The sequence below is a fragment of the Crocuta crocuta genome, unplaced genomic scaffold (assembly GCF_008692635.1).
Source record: "Crocuta crocuta isolate KB4526 unplaced genomic scaffold, BGI_CrCroc_1.0 scaffold397, whole genome shotgun sequence".
Classification (NCBI taxonomy): Eukaryota; Metazoa; Chordata; class Mammalia; order Carnivora; family Hyaenidae; genus Crocuta; species Crocuta crocuta.
This window is the reverse complement of record NW_027527387.1, coordinates 205576-222837: the sequence shown is the minus strand read 5'-3', so window position 1 is coordinate 222837 and position 17262 is coordinate 205576. Positions and strand designations below refer to the sequence as shown.

At 39.1% G+C, this 17262-nt stretch overlaps 1 protein-coding gene and 1 long non-coding RNA gene across 2 annotated transcripts in view; one reads left to right on the top strand and one right to left on the bottom strand.

Moving 5' to 3' along the window:
* Positions 1 to 3818: 3818 nt before the first annotated feature.
* The window catches only part of TMEM168 (transmembrane protein 168), a 30803-nt gene continuing 17359 nt past the window's right edge, over positions 3819 to 17262 (top strand). The window contains exons 1-2 of the mRNA XM_077752232.1: positions 3819 to 4036; positions 8854 to 10110. Of these exons, the coding sequence (XP_077608358.1) occupies positions 8983 to 10110 (1128 nt within the window). The 5' untranslated portion in view covers positions 3819 to 4036; positions 8854 to 8982. The remainder of the gene's footprint in view (positions 4037 to 8853; positions 10111 to 17262) is intronic.
* Positions 16404 to 17262, bottom strand: part of LOC144221715 (uncharacterized) — a 102910-nt gene continuing 102051 nt past the window's right edge. The window contains exon 3 of the long non-coding RNA XR_013332158.1: positions 16404 to 16483. This is a non-coding gene — a long non-coding RNA (uncharacterized LOC144221715). The remainder of the gene's footprint in view (positions 16484 to 17262) is intronic.

Here is a 17262-nt window from a genome sequence, read left to right as displayed (position 1 = left end):
GGAGAATGGATGTTCCTGCTGTTAGGATCATTACACTGCCATCAGTAACTGCAGCTTGAAATCTCCTGTCACTGCAATGGTTCCCAGGTGGCTGTTTTATATGCAGGTGTTTGGCTGTGGCTGTGCCAGATGTCAGGAACTGACCCTAATATTTATAATTTGGGGATAAATAGCACCAGGCAATGGGGAGTTTAGTTCATGCCCTGGAGGGCCCCAGGTGCCAGGCTAAGGAGTTTGGACTTTATTCTGTAGCCTGTAGAACTCATTGGTTATAATCTAAGAAGTGACACAGAATGGTGCTCTGAGAATATCAGTCAATGTGATGGATTAGACTGGGTAAGGCTGATGTCAAGAAGACAAACCACAGGGGTTGCTGAAGTAATTCAGGGGTTAGGACCTCAACTAGGGTAGTGGCAATGGAATTTGAAAAGAAATGATAAATGCAAGAAATGTAGTGAATGAAAACGAAAAACACCTGGTCTTCACAACTGTCAGGTTCTTTTAGTCAATACTGGCAGCCTTCAACAACGGAAAATTGATGAGAGCTACTACACTCTCTTCTTTTACTATTAGTGTCCTACAGTGAAAGCAAGTCTCAGATTTCATGCAACTATACAGAAAAATATTCATCAACAAGCACGCACACACACACACACACACATACACACACACAAAACACTACACAAAAAATATTTTGTGCCAAAGTACTAAACAGCGTTCTAGAACAGGGAGCCATTCTGAAGGCTGTTAGGGTGCTATATTCAGAAGACTTTTTCACATGCTACATTGAGGCAAGAACAGAAGTGCCTGCTGAATATGCTAGCCAGCCACATATCTTGAACACCTGTTATTTCCACAATGAAAAATTATTTATAATCTTTTATGTTCATTAACATACCTCTAGTGCAGATTAACAGTGATGGTGGAAGCACTTGTGCAGCCAACGTTAAGAGTGAAGATGCCTGATTAGTCTTTCAAATGCTAATTACCCACCCTGGAGTGCGCAGATTAAAGTTAACTCTGAAACACATACACATCTCACTGAAGTACTCTAAAGTATACCGACAAGATAACAAGCATCAAAGACAGTTTCAAGGTCACAAGGCTGTGGAGCATGTTTGAGGGAAATGAAAAAGCAGTGTTTTAATGAGGAGTCTTAGTGCCACGGAACAGGAAACAGCTGTGGCTGATTTAAGCAGAAAAGAAATTTATTAGAGGATACTGGGTAGCTCAGAGGATTGCTAGAAATGAAGCCTTGGACCTGCATGTCAGAGTCTACAGCCAATAATAACAGCACTGAACTGATGGAAGAGGGCTCTAGAGTTGCAGCAGGCATGCACAGGCGTCTTGAATTACTGACGCCACTCATCCTGTGGAATGAGGAATACCTGTGACCATAGGCGAGGGTTTTGGTCATCACCACCTTCCCTTCACCCTCATTCCTTCTCAGGTCCTACTCTTTTTTTTTTTAATGTTTTATTTATTTCTAGGAGAGAGAAAGAGAGACAGCGTGAGCAGGGGAGGGTCAGAGAGAGAGGGAGTCACAGACTCTGAAACAGGCTCCAGGCTCTGAGCTAGCAGTCAGCACAGAGCCCGACGCGGGGCTCGAACCCACGAACCGCGAGATCATGCCCTAAGGGAAAGTCGGACGCTCAGGTCCTACTCTTACAGGCTAAACAACTCTAGGTGCTGGGTTGTCCATTGCTGATTGGCTTGTTTCCATTGTATGGGGGGTGGTCTATGGCCATACTCTTCCTTGTGGGTCACATATTGTCTAATTATTTTTAGTCAGGTCTTTTGTCAAGTTCCTGAGAGAAACCTGAACGGGAGTGGGTGGTGTCTGTTACAGTCTTAAGAGGGACCTGGGGCGCCTGGGTAGGTCAGTCGGTTGAGCGTCCAACTTCAGCTCAGGTCATGATCTCACAGTTCGTGGGTTCAAGCCCCACATTTGACTCTCTGCTGACAGCTAGCTCAGAGCCTGGAGCCTGCTTCAGATTCTGTGTCTCCCTCTCTCTCTGACCCTCCCCTGCTCACGCTGTCTCTCTCTCTCCCAGAAAATAAATAAAACAGTAAAAAAAAAAAAAAAAAGAGGGACCTTACGCCTGAGGGGGTGTTGCTGTAATCAGACCCTCCACCAGTATTGTTCCAAAATTTGTTTTCCCCCACCCAGAGACCTCAGGTCCTAACCTTTCCTCTCTGCCTATTGTATACTAACTTTCTCTATTACCATACGCCAGATTTACAGCTTTGGGAGATGGCTGGTGATTGCGTTTACAGTTAGGAGTCTGGACACAATCTCACACTTTTTATTTGCAAAGGAGGAATCTGAGTCTGAGAGTGCTTCATCACTATACATGTGCTGCCCACCTTGACCCCCAATATCTATTAAATAAAAAATGAAGAAATTCACATTCTATTAGCAGAAATAGGAATAGAGGACACTAACAGAAAATAAGTGGGAGAGAACTAGTGATTGTTGAAGGCCTATTGTGTACTTTGCAAATACTTATGTACCAACTACGTATCAGGCACTACTGCACCAGGTGGATTTAATGGTGAGCAAAACTGGACATGTCCCATAGGAAACGAAAGCGTGCTGGGGTACAGACAACTGGGGGAGTGTTCTGTGATGTCAAGCCAGAGGTAAAAAAGAGCCAGACTACAGAACTTGTTGAAGAATGTTTTATCCTAAATGGGCTAAAACATCTAAAGGTTGTAAGGGATTTTTCTACATATATCTTCTCATTTAATCCCTACGACAACCCTGTAAGGTGGGTATTATTAGTATCCCATTAACACATGAAAAAACGAGGTTCAGCCAGATTAACTGACCTAAGAGCTACAAGGAGTAGAAAATGATGGGAGGGATAGAAGGCAGGCAGGAAGGGCTTCTTAGGGAAGAGGAATTCATACTTTTTAAGGGCCTACCTTCTGCCAGAAAAAAATTGTTTCGCTGTACATTCACAACACCTTTGCAAGGAAGGTTTGGTTTCTTTCTTTCTTTCTCTCTCTCTCTTCCTTCCTTCCTTCCTACCTACCTATCTACCTACCTACCTACCTAGTCTATCAGGGGAACCGAGGTTACGAAAAGAGAAGGGGAACCAGGATCTAAACCCCAAAATCGTCGGGCCCACAGCTGTTGTAAAGCGTTGCCTGTAACATCCCCTTAGGTTTCTTCAGTTGAGTTCTCATTACAAATAAAAACTGGCCTGGGCGTTTGAATGACCTTTAGGAAGCGACGTTGGTGAATATTTAGGGGACAGGGAGACAAAAGAGAATGGAACAGGCCAGGGTTGGGGAGCTCAGTGCTGCCGGTGGCCTAAAAACCCAGGTGGTGAGTTAGAAGGAGTCTTAATTAGAAAAGGAGGCGAGAAGGGCTTTGAAGGCGAGCCTAAGGAAGTTTGGGCTTTTGCTGGTCAGCAGACACAAAAGCCATGCATTAGGTCAAATGCTAAAGCACAGCAAAGCCTCCCGCGCTATTTACAGTTCACGTGTGGCCGTCCAGCCTGTCTGGCCCCAGTTTCGGTTTAGCCCGAGGCGGCGGCCTAGAGGTTTCAAGGGCACGGTATACGTGATCCTTTGCTGTCTTCCCGCTCCCAATTCGCCGCCGATTCCGAGTCCCAGAAGGAGAAAGACACTGGACTCAGCCGGGACCCTGAGTGGGGCGCGTGCACTAGTGCAGCGCCGCACGCACCTGGGGTGGCGGCGGCGCGGTGGGTTTGGGCGGGGAGAGGGGCCGGGCCTCAGGGAGGAAGCGCGCCTCCCGGTTTGACCCCGGCGGCGTTCCGTACCGTCGCGGATTCGGCGGTAAGAATATGGCGGCCGCAGCCCGGCCGGTAACGGAGAAAGTTTCCATCGAGACTGGCCTGTATTAGTGCGTGTGGCTTCAGGCCCTCGATCCCCTTCCCCCCGCTCCAGGCGTGCCACCTCCCCGCTCCGAGTCTCAGGCTCAGCCCCAGGGACCCTCCCTTTTCTGTGTTGGCCCCAGAGCCGACTCCGTGGGTTGAGAGAGCGTTGGTGGCGGCGACCGAGTCAGGTAGGGGGGTCCGGGTGAACAGTGGGGTGGCGAGACCTGAGCACAGACACCGCCCAGGGCTCTGCGTAGTTCGAGCCCCAAGCTCCGCCCAGCCGGTCTCTTGGGGCCGGGATTGCCGTAACTGCCCCAGGAGTAGTTGACGGTGGGGGTTGGAAAATGGAAGGTGGGGTGCGCCTTTCCGTATCCTCCGCGATTAACAAGTCAGCCGGGTCCCCAGTAGTGGTTGCCTTCTCCCAAAGTAAAGGAGTGGTAGAGAACAGGCGGGCTCTTTCTGGAAGAATTGCTTTTGCTGCCCCAATACTGAGAGAGATTTAGTATTTATGGTGCTAGTCTCCTTGTATGTAATGGGCCCAAAGAATTAAAATGAATTCATAGAGCTAAAGCTCTGGGATTCCACTCCCCAGGCTGTTCAGTATGGTTCTTTTAGCTTTTGAAGCTTCCCCTAGATGGGACGGAAATAATTTCTGAGTCCAAAGCTGATGCAAATGTTAAAGTGTGTCTTTGACTCTAGTGAGCCATTCCCTAGAGGTAGGACATGGAAGAGAACTAACTGGTTTGGAGGACTTTGAATGAAGTAAGCGAGGCATAGAGTAATTCCAAACATTTATGGAATCTCCCTTAGCTCTACTACTTATTAGCTGTGGGATATTGGACAACTTCTTTATCCTCTTAGTGTAATAAATAAGTGTCCAGTAACTAGCACTGTTATTAAACAGTTATTTTTGTATTAGACTTCATTTCTTGAACAGGTATTTGTTGAACACCTAGTAGGTGCCAAATTTTCTTCTAAACATGGGTACACAGTACTAACGACAAACTTTCAGAGACCTTGTGATCTAACAGGGAATGCAGACATTAAACAAATGATGATCAGTATTTTGCTATTACAGAGGAAGTGCAGGGGTCATATGAATGGGTCAGGGGTGATCTCACTAAGAAAGTAATTTGAGTGACACCGGAAGAGTAGGAGTGAGCTAGGTGAGGACTGGGATGGGGCTAGGAGGAAGGAAAGGAGTATACCTGAAGAGGGAATAGCAGTGGTGTAGTAGAGAATTGAAAGGTCACCTGGAATATAAAGTTCAAGAGGAAGAGGGTTAAAAGATGAAGCGGGAACGTTATTCACATTCGATATGGAGAGCATTATAAGGCGTTTTAAGGAGTGTAGATTTTAATGGTTAAGATGATGGGAAGCTATTGACAGGTTTTACATAACAGATTGACCTAACAAATTTTTGGTTTCAAAAGGAATGCTTCTTGGAGAAGGCAGGGGTAGATACAGGGAGATATTAAGCGTGAGATGATGGTGGCCAAAATTGGGATTTTGACTTTGGGGATGGGAAGAAGTAGAAATGTTTAAGACATGTCTAGGAAGAGGAATGGGAAAGACTTGGTGACGATTAAATATAGGTGGTGAAGGAGAGGAGGGTTAGAGGAGTATGTAGGTTTTATAAAACAGACTCTGGGAGTTATTAGTAAACTCCCCTTATGCAGATTGACTCTGCTGTGCTCCAGTTTTATCTGTCTGTCAGGTAATTTCTCATTGAATCAAGTAATGGCAGACCAATTGAAAAGATTGTGTTGCTTTGTTGGTTTACTCTCTGATTCAGCCAGTTTGTCTTTTGAAGGTCAGAATGTGGAAAGACTTTGTAAATTAGCCATTTAAAAATATTCTGCCATGCTGATTTTGGCAGTATAGTTGTGTATATTCTATGATATGAACGTTATGGGTATAATTTACATGTTTACCTTATTGTCCAGGGTTTACTCTAAGAACAAACAGAGCTGGCACTTTTATTTCTATCACATAGATTAATACACGGGTGTGATTAGGGAGAGAGAATAAGTGAAAACATGGAAATAGATGAGATTGCTCATAGAAAGTGTATAGTGAGAGAAAAGCCTAAGCTTGGGATTGAATAGGCAAAGGATGGATTGAGAATGAAGAGTCTGCAAGAAGACCTAAAAGGAAAGACCAATGAGTTAGGAAGAAAATCTGGAGTTTAGTCTTTGAAAGGTAAAAAGTAGGCAGGTTTCAGAAGTTGAGAGTTGTCAGCAATGTCAAAGCTGTTTGAAAAAGGTGCAAGATAATAAGTGAAAAGTACACATTGATTTTAGGAGCTTACAGCTCATTTTAGACTTTGGCAGAGCAGTTTGTTGTATGGTGGGAACCATTGTTGAGTGGTGGGAAAAGTTCAGCAATCAAATAACAGCTGTCGAGAGGACAGAAGATTGAACTTGGAAGAGAAGATGGGGATGAGTGAGAATTGTTTTTGTTTGTTGTTTCTGGTTTTTGGTATTTTTTTTTTTAAAATAGTTTATTTTTGAGACGGGGGAGGAGTAGAGAGAGAGGGAGAGAGAATCCCAAGCAGGCTCCTGACTGTCAGCATCAAGCCCTACGAGGTACTCTATCCCACAAATCGTGAGATCATGACCTGAGCTGAAATCAAGAGTCAGATGCTGGACTGAGCCACCCAGGCCCCCCAGCCCAGTATTATTTTTAAAAAGAGCTTTGCAGAGCCCCTGGGCAGCTAAGTGAGTTAAGCATCTGACTCTTGATTTCTGCTCGGGTCATGATCTCACAATTCATAGCTTTGAGCCTCTCATCGGGCTCAGCGCTGACAAGGCTGAGTTGGTTTGGAATTCTCTCTCTGCCCCTCCCCTGTGCACACATGCTTCCGCTGTCTCTCAAATAAACTTAAACATTTGCCTCAAATAAACATTTGCAAAGCTCTTTTAAGTGCTAATGGATAAGAGTTGGAGTTTGAAGAGAGAGGAGACTGTGAAGTTCTGGAAGAGGCAGAGGGAAAAACATACCTAGTATGGATGAAAGATTTACCCTTAGATAGGGAAGGGACATCCTTCTTTCCTTGCTATCAGGAGACGTAGGTTAGAGATGGGTTTGTAGGGGTGGAAACCCAAGTCTCTCTTCAGACACCTCTGTTGGAGGTAGTCATAGAGTGGGAATGCAGTGAGAAGTGGGTGTCAGAGATGTGAGGAGAGGAAGAGAGGTTGGATAGTCACAGAGAATGGGAGAGCATTGACCAAAGAAACAGAGGGATTTCTCATGATTTGAGTGGCATCCATTTAACCTGGTAGGTGATTTTTTTTCCTCTAGCAGCGTTCAGTTGTCTAAGCCCAGACTGTACCATCAACCCTTTGGGGATACATATTCCAACATATTTATTGAATGATTATATAACATACAGAGGAGTGATGTTAAAAAAATGCAATGCACTCTAGATTTTTTTCAGTGTCTTAAACTTATGAAAAAAGGTAAAACCAAAATAAACCAAAGTAAGACATTTTCTTTAGTGGTGTATGGTATCTTAGATAAGAAATGATTGGATGAGAATGTAATTGAGGAAAATCAGTTAGAGTACTTAAATAGGATTATCTGTAAAAAATATAATTCTTGAAGTAGAATTAGTAATAGTACTTGGAACTTCCCAGAGACCTAGACCGTAAGATTATCTCTCATTTGCATTTCTCTCTAGCCAGGTGGGTAATTAACGGTTAATTCCAGGCCATCTCATGTTTCTATCAGGTCTTTTAGTGCCCTATTAAGAAAGTATAAATAAGCTGATCACAAATAAGTCATTTTTTTGAATTTTTATCCAGTTGAGTTTTCCATGGACATTTAATGTGATTGTGAACTGTTCAGTGGATCAGTTCTTTTGAAACAGTATACTAGAAAATTTGAAGAATTATCTGGTAGATAGTTAAAGCATTAAAAAAAATTTTTTTTAATGTTTTATTTATTTCTGAGAGAGAGGGAGAGAGAGCGTGAGCAGGGGAGGGTCAGAGAGAGAGGGAGACACAGAATCTGAAGCAGGCTCCAGGCTCTGAGCTGGCTGTCAACACAGAGCCTGATGTGGGGCTCGAACCCACGAACTGTGAGATCATGACCTGAGCCGAAGTCCGATGCTTAGTCAACTGAGCCACCCAGGTGCCCCACTTAAAGCATTTTTTTGACCACTGTCATGTTTCAAGTGCAACTTTTGGGGGGGGGATCAAGGATTGAAATAATTATCTGGGTCCTTTAACAAATAATTGTTAAATTTTTTAATAAGATTACAAAGTTTTTAATTTACAATAAATATTGGTTAGCATTCCAACTCTACAGTTTTGACTAGAAAGTTCAGGAATTGGTTTGCTACAGAGATAGTATTTAGATTTAGAAAGGAGGTTTGAAAATCCAAGTAATTTAGTAGAGACAAAACTATAGGGAAAATTTGTAGATTCACTTTAGAGAGTGAGTAACTTTAATACTTCTAGTAAGTATATTAGTTAAATACTGTAAAGACTAAGATTTTATAGCATGTTAGAGCTGTCTTATAAAAAGATGTAGAGGATCTTAGGCAGATAGTAATAGTTGTTATTATTGGGTACTAGTGTTTTTCAAATTAGAGATGAGGCTGAAGTCCATCATTCTGTTTAGCTTCTCAGTAGCTTTTGATTGTGCCAAATCCATTTGCTACAACCTAAGTTAGGTTGAATATCTCATATTTGCATGTAGTTGAAAAAGCAAATATTGAAGTAAGAATGACTTAGTCTCTGGAAAAACAGTTTCACTGATGGGGCGATTTAGTCATACAGTCTTAGCATATATTAAGTAAAAAGTACTGTTATTTTTGTTTGGATAAACTGAATTTTTAAACCAGGGAAAATAACCATTAAGATACATGCAAGTCAAATTTAAAACTGGGTTTCAGAAGAAACCGTGTGTCTCATTTATTATTTTGCACAAAGACGATAGTTGAAAAAGATGAATTATATAAAATTAATACTGACATATATGGTTTTTTTTTTCTTTTTAGATCACTATAAACAAAAATTCTGCCAGAGGAAATGAGGAAATAGGAGTTACGGATACTTTGGATTTGCTGGATGAAATACAAGCAGATAATTTTTGTAACGTGGGGAGAAAGCCCGAATTGCCAGATTACATGTGTAAATCACTGCGTTACTGCTTTAGTCATTGTCTCTATTTAGCAATGACAAGACTGGAAGAAGTAAACAGAGAAGTGAACATGCATTCCTCAGTGCGTTATCTTGGCTATTTAGCCAGAATCAATTTACTGGTTGCTATATGCTTAGGTCTTTATGTACGATGGGAAAAAACAGCAAATTCCTTAATTTTGGTAATTTTTATTCTTGGTCTTTTTGTTCTTGGAATTGCCAGCATACTCTATTATTATTTTTCAATGGAAGCAGCAAGTTTAAGTCTCTCCAATCTTTGGTTTGGATTCTTGCTTGGCCTCCTATGTTTTCTTGACAATTCAACCTTTAAAAATGATGTGAAAGAAGAATCAACCAAATATTTGCTTCTGACTTCCATAGTACTAAGGATATTATGTGCTTTGGTGGAGAGAATTTCTGGGTATGTCCGTCATCGACCCACTTTACTAACCACGGTTGAATTTCTGGAACTTGTTGGATTTGCTATTGCCAGCACAACTATGTTGGTGGAGAAGTCTCTGAGTGTCATTTTACTTGTTGTAGCTTTGGCCATGCTGATTATTGACCTGAGAATGAAGTCTTTCTTAGCTATTCCAAACTTAGTTATTTTTGCAGTCTTGTTGTTTTTCTCCTCATTGGAAACTCCCAAAAATCCAGTTGCTTTTGCGTGTTTTTTTATCTGCCTGATAACCGACCCTTTCCTTGACATCTATTTTAGTGGACTTTCAGTGACTGAAAGGTGGAAACCCTTTCTATACCGTGGAAGAATATGCAGAAGACTCTCAGTTGTTTTCAGTGGAATGATTGAGCTTACCTTTTTTATTCTTTCAGCATTTAAACTTAGAGACACTCACCTCTGGTATTTTGTAATACCAGGCTTTTCCATTTTTGGAATTTTCTGGATGATTTGCCATATTATTTTCCTCTTAACTCTCTGGGGATTCCATACCAAGTTAAATGACTGCCATAAAGTGTATTTTACCCACAGGGTAGATAACAATAGCCTTGACAGAATCATGGCATCCAAAGGGATGCGTCACTTTTGCTTAATTTCAGAGCAGTTAGTTTTTTTTAGTCTTCTTGCAACAGCAGTTTTAGGAGCAGTTTCCTGGCAGGTAAGTGTATAGTTTGTTTATTATGTCAATGCCTATGATGTGTGATTAAATGCTTCATGAGCTAAGTTATTAGAATTCAAAAGTCACGTTCTTGATTTCAAAAGGAGACTTTTTTTTGGTGCTTATTTTTGTTCATGGAATTGAAGTACTGAATGAATAGACAGTATAATTTAGTTTGTTCTCTAGCAGAGAGTTACCAAGATGTTAGGAATAGTCAGCAAATGACATGCCTCCTACCTTCTAATTGTTTATTAAACACTGATAAAGATCCTTAGAATATTAACATTTGAAGGGTGCTTAGAGATTGCACTTAAATCCTTTCATTTCACACCTGAGGAAACTGAAAGCCAGAGAAGACATAATCCAAAATCACTGGTACTAGCCGTAACCATGTTACCTAGCTCCTGTCTAGTCCACTCGTCTTTTCACTACATCTTTTTTTTAATATGTATATAGCCATTTCCTATTTATGTAAGAGGTAATTACATGTATAACATTCCTAAGAAAGAAAAAATGGGTTTCTTATTTGCTGCCCAAGGGTATGTTAAAAAAAAAAAAAGGTCTTTTGTAGACAAAGATACTCAAATTGCAAATGTTGTTATAATATTAACAAGCCTAGTCTTCCATTCTTTGAACATTTATTGACTGCACTATATGTCGCATACCATACAGGTTGCTGAAGATCTCAAAGTGAGTAAGAAATATTTCTGTCTGAAAGAAGTCACAATTTCTAATGGGAGAGGGAAGAGGCAGACATAAACAATACAGTGTGAGAAATGCTGTAGTTTGAGTATATCAGATTAGGATGTAGGATAAAAAGGAAGGGCACCTGTACTTGGTGCAGTTTTCTTCTTGGCACCAGTTGCTACAGAGTGATTTCTAGATGTGAGTGTTTGAAGGGAAATGTAGAGACTTGTCTGGGCCTAGTTCCTTTTTGTCAAGTGTGGGCTAGGGCGGAGAGCCTGTGTGGGAGTCAACTAAATGATAAAAATGTGGATGTTGACTCAGGCCATCTTTGTCACTTGCCAGTGCTGGGGACTATCAGAATGATGATGATGATGATGATGATGGAGGATGATGCCNTTCAGAGTCTGTATCTCCCTCTCTCTCTGACCCTCCCCTGCTCACGCTGTCTCTCTCTCTCCTAGAAATAAATAAAACATTAAAAAAAAAAAATCTTTAAAAAAAAAAAAAGATTTCTACTTCCTTTCCCTCACCTCCAGGTTAGCTCCTTTTCCAGCCTTCCAGCCCTAACTACCTTTTTTTTTTTTTTTTGAAGTCAGGCTCACTCATGCTTGACATCAAATCTGGCTAACCAATTATTTTCTAAGTCACTGTACCTTGTTTTCTTATACCAGTGGTTGTATACCAGTGGTCTGTGTCCTACTGGAGGTACACAAAAGCTTTCCAAAGACTATGTCAGCAAAAATAATTTTAAGAGAACCAATTTCCAGATTCTCTCCTTCCATTCTACTCTTTTTAAAAGTTGAATTACTTGGGGCGCCTGGGTGGCTCAGTCGGTTAAGAGTCCAACTTCGGCTCAGGTCATGATCTCACAGTTGGTGGGTTGGAGTCCGGCGTCAGGCTGTATGCAGACAGCCAGCTCAGAGCCTGGAGCCTGTTTCAGATTCTGTATCTCCCTCTCTCTGACCCTCCCCTGCTCATGCCCTCTCTCTCTCTCTCAGAAATAAATAAAAACATTTAAAAAAAAAATGAGAGAAGAAATACCGAAAAATAAGTAAAAAAATAATAAAAGTTGAATTACTTGGGACTGCCTCTCAATTTAGGTGTGGAGTGGTATCTCTTTGTGGCTTTAATCTGCATGTCTCTAATGACTAATATGTTGAGCATCATTTAATGTATTAGTCATTCACTTGTCTTTGTTGTTGAAGTATCTATTCAAATCTTTTGCCCCTTGTAAATGGAGTTATTATGATTGAGTTTTAAGGGTTCTTTTTATATTTTGCATACAGGCCCTTTTATAGAAATATATGATTTGGATATGTTTTCTCCCAGTCTGTGACATATCTTTTTTTCTTAATGACACCTTTTGAAGGGTACAAGTTTTAATTTTATGAAGAACAGTTTACCAGCTTTTTCTTTATTGACTGTGTTTTTAGTATTCTATCTAAGAAATGTTTGCACAACCCTAGGTCACAAAGATTTTCTTCTATAATTAGTTTTCTTTAGTGATTTTATTGTTTTAGTTTTGACATTTAGGTGCCTGATCCATTTTAAAATAATTTTTGTCTATGGTATGACATAAGGATCTAATTATTTTAAAATAGGGCTTTCTAATTATTCTAGGAAAAGTTTTCATTCCTCTGTTAAATTGCCTGGCGCCTTTGTCCAAAATCAATGAAATATAAATGTAAAGCTTTATTTTTGAGCCCTCTTTTTTGCTCCATTGATCTATGTGTCTGACCTTCTACTAGTACGAGGCTGTCTCACAAGGTATTTTCTAATTTCTCTTTAAATTTACTCTTTGACATTGGGTTATTTAAAAATTGGTTGTCTGATATTGTGATATTTGAGGGATTTCCCACGTTTCTGGTTATTGATTTCTAATATTATTACATGTGATTGGAGAACATAGTTTGTATGATTTTAGTCTTTTATTAAGACTTGTTTTGTGGCCTGGCATTTGTTTGATTCTGGAGAAAACAACCATGTTCATTTGAAAAGAATGAGTTTTCTGTTCCTGTTAGGTAGAGTATTCTATAAATACCATCTAGGTTAAGTTGGTTGGTATTCTTCTATATCTTTGCTGATTTTTTTTTGTCTGATTCCATCAGTACTGAGAGAGGGATATTAAAAATCCTTAATATAATTGCTAAACTGGGTTTATCTTTTCAATTTTGTCTTTTTCTTGCTTCATGTATTTTGGGGTTCTGTTCCAAGGTATCTGTATTCATCTTTAATTACTATATCTTCTTTATAGACCTTTTTATCATTATAATAAGCAGCCTAGTTGAGTAGTTATAGTACAGACCACAAAGCTCACAAAACCTAAAATTTTAACTCTCTGACTCTTTAAAGAAAGAGCCAACTCCTGTTGTAGGCCAGTGCTTCTCACCCTTTAACATGCGTTGAAATCATGTGGGGATATTGTTAAAATTCTGAAGATTGAAATTGATCTTGGGAGAGAGCTTGAAAAATTAAAGGTGATACAGAAACTCCTGGTCAAAAATATACCCATTGAGTAACAAGGTATTAATTTAGCTATTTAAGACCAACATGCATCTACCTGAGTTTTGTCTGCATTCCCCAATTAGTTGCTATTTGGTAACTGCTGCCGATGGTGGAGGCATTGTGTCTTGGATGCAATTACATTTTTTAAACTTAATTTTAACATTTTGTGTACAGATTTCCCAAACTGTGCTCTGCCCAGCGTTCTGTAAGATGTTAACGAGTATACCCAGAGAAAAAGTGTTCAAAGAATGAGAAACATTTCCACACTTAGTTGACCATGAAATTCTTGCTTCTACCCTTCATTAAGAGGTACCCCCAACCATACCTATTAACCTCTGTTTGAAACATAATTCAGGAAACACACTTCACTGGATTTATAGTAGTTCTAACCCTTTTGACTGATGAAAGCATCAGAAAATTATACAGTGAAAGGCAAAAAATTTGACCTTATGAAAGGCCAGGACTGTTTTTGGCCTAACATCATTGTTAAAGTAAATTTTAAGTCCTATATCAAATTCTTTAAGTTAGATTTTAATTGTTTTTTAAAAATTGAACTATTTTTAACATTCCTAAATGATATTAATACTGGTTAGCTTTGTAACAATATAATATAAAACCATTTTTCACATTTCTTTGAGAGTAAGAAATGAGTTTTCACTCCAAGTGAAAACTGACACTTCCCATTGCCTCATTAAAATATCCTTTAGTGGATTTCAACTGGAATAATAGTTCCACTGATTGGGTGGGGGCAGACCCACTATAGCAGAAAAAATAACTAAGTAAAAAGAATTAAAGAAACCTTTTTGATTAGATGAGTCAGCCAAAGATAGGATTAGTGAAAGTAGAGGTAGCCGGAAATCAAGTATAGCTAGGAGCAAAAGGTAAGCACCTGGGCTAAGGTGATAGTCTTACCTTTAGCACAGCAATTTTCCCCCTAAGATCTTGTTGACAAATAAAATTTAAAGAGAACTTAAAATAAGTTGATGAAATGTAGAGTTGAATAGTGTTCTGATGTGTGAGTAGTCTAAAAATGTTAAAAAGATACAGAGGGAATAAAGGGAACAGATGGAAATGTAGGATAATGGGTTTCATTGAGTTAATGACCTAGCAGCATTTGGAATTTACAAAACATTTTATAGTAGGTTTATTTTTTAAAGCATATTTTTTAGGAGTGAAAAAAAAATTTTATTTTACTCCTGGAGGAGTAAAACCAAACAAACAAAAATATGAGATTAAGCTTCCTAGTGGAGTACAGCTGTAGCTTGGACCCTCATTGCCAAAAATAGGCTTAGCCACTTTTTCTTATCTTAAGCTTCTTTGCATGTTAGTTTTGGGTTCTGTTAGTTTTACTTAGCTATTATATACAAAATTTTCTATTAAGGAAAAATTTTCATACAGTATTATCCTTTTTAGTGTATAATTCTGCAGTTTTGACAATATATATAGTTGTGTGATCACCACTACCACAATCAAAATATAGAGGAGTTCAGTTACCCCCTAAAATTCTCTTCTGTCCCTTTGGAGTCATTCCCTTTCTCAACCCCAGTAGTTGATAACCACTGATCGGTTTTCTCTCCCTAGACACTTTGCTTTCACAGAATGTCATGTCATATGTTGAAATCATATAGTATATAGCTGTTTGAATTTAGCTTCTTTCACTTAGCATAATTCATATAGATCCACCTATGTTGTTTGTAAATGTTTGTTCCTTTATATTGCAGAGCAGTGTTCCATCATATGGGCATCTCACAGTTTATTCATTACTCACTTGAGGGATATTGAAATTACTTTTTGGTTAATTATAAAAGTTGCTATAAATATTCATAGGTTTTTTTGTTAAGCTAAATTTTTATTTTACTTGGTGTGGGATTGCTGGGTCATGTCATAAACGTGAATGATGGGGGTGCTATGGTGGCTTGGTTGGTTGAGCATCTGACTCTTGATTTCGGTCGGCTCAGGTCATGATTTCACAGTTCATGATCAGGCGTTATGCTGTCAGTGTGGAGCCAGCTTCAGATCCTATGTCCCCCTCTCTCTCTTGGCCCCTCCCCTGCTCACACATATATACCTGCCTGCTGTCAAAAATAAATATTTAAAAAAATAAAATAAACAGGAATTATGTTTAGTAAACTATCAAAATGTTTTCACAATGGCTATACCATTTTGCATTCTCACCAGCAGTATATAGGAGTTCTAGTTGCTGCACGTAATAACCGGTGCTTGGTATTATCTGTTTTTTAACCATTCTAATAGGTGTGTGGTGATAATTCATTGTGGTTTTATTTTCTGTTACCCCAATAACTGTTGATGTTAAGTATCTTTTCTGTGCTTGCTTACTACACTGTGTCTTTAGTGAAGCACCTGTTCAGATGTCTTGGCAGTTTTTAAAATTGTGGATTGCTTGTTTTAATAGTCAGTTCTGAGAGTTCTTTATATATTCTAGATATAAGTCCATTATCATATATATGACTTGCAAATATTTCTCCCAGTCTGTGGCTTATCTTTTCTCTTAACATGTTTTCTGAAGAGCAAAATTTCTAAATTTTGCCACAGTCCATTTTATCAGTTTTTTTTTTTTAAGAATTTTTTGATGTCATATCTAAGAAATCTTTGACCTCACTTGAATAGAATGTTAGCTAATCCCACATGGATAGCTTGGTTTTTTGTTTTTCCTTAGTTTTACTGAGTTTAATAACATTCTCAGAATGAGTCAGTAGTATCTTTCTAAGTCATTTACATTAAAAATCTGGAATTCTACCATTAACTTCTGTTGTGTTCTATTCATAATCTCATTCTAGCTTTAAAATGGAACATTACAGCTGATGTTTCCTGCAATTTGTATTATGTTCATTGAATGTGCTATTTGCTTTCCTCTTTTATCCTTTTTAAAAAAAAATAAGTCAATAAGACAGACTTACACAGTACCACAACATTTGGTGCTAGTATTATTGCTCAGCTATAGGCTTTCTAGAAATTGTGATAATTTATAATTCACATAAGGATAAAAGGAGAGGAAAGCATGCAGATACCCAAGGAAGTACACCCCATGGCTCACTCTGATGTTTAGAGATTCTCTTTATCATTCACATGAGATTTTATATGCCTTTCCTTGCCAACCATTGTCATTTGCAGATTCCATGGGAGTTTGAAGCAACTTTTTGCAGAAGCCTTTTGACTCAAACTAGAAAAACCATAATCACAGTTGATTTCTCTATAGGAGAAGCAGTGGCAATCACTGTGTGTGACAGATGGAACAAGATCAGCCTCGCATCCAAGGAAGGGATGAAATCCACAGATGTAGCAGTTTCATTTCTAGCAAGATGGCAGGATCAGCCATATTACTTCACTTGGCATGGGGAGCAGGGAGTTTTTAAATCTGCTGCCAAAACTAGAAGTGCACATGCTTCATAATTTTTTGTTTTGTTTCATTTCTCTTCCTAAAGTTTTGAGCTATTTTAGTCTAGATGGCAAAGGGGGAGAAGCATGAATTCTTTTTAACTAGAAGGCATTCTTTTCATTTGATGTTTTATCCTTTCTGCCAGAACACTATGAAGCAGGAGTACTTTTTTTATTTTTTCTAAGACACCAACAGTGGCCCTAATTTTGTTTTTCTTGAAGTAAAAACAAGGTATTTCATCTTTCTCCTGGATGATTTTCCAGCTTTGAAAAATCTTTAAACATTTTAATGACCGGAGAGTATGTTTTCCATTTTAATAATAAGATTTACCATTTGTTAACTGTTTTCTGTGTGCTCTACACCATTCTATGTACTTTGTGTTTATTTAATTCTCATTACATTCTGAGATATAGGTATCATTATTATTGCTATTTCATAGAGAAGAAACATGCTTGAGAGGTTAGGAAACCTCCTCAAGGCTGCGGACCTGGTATGAATCCAGGCAATCTGCCTTCACAACTTTTAACCACTTTACTTACTTCCATGTATTTTTAGAGTTGGAA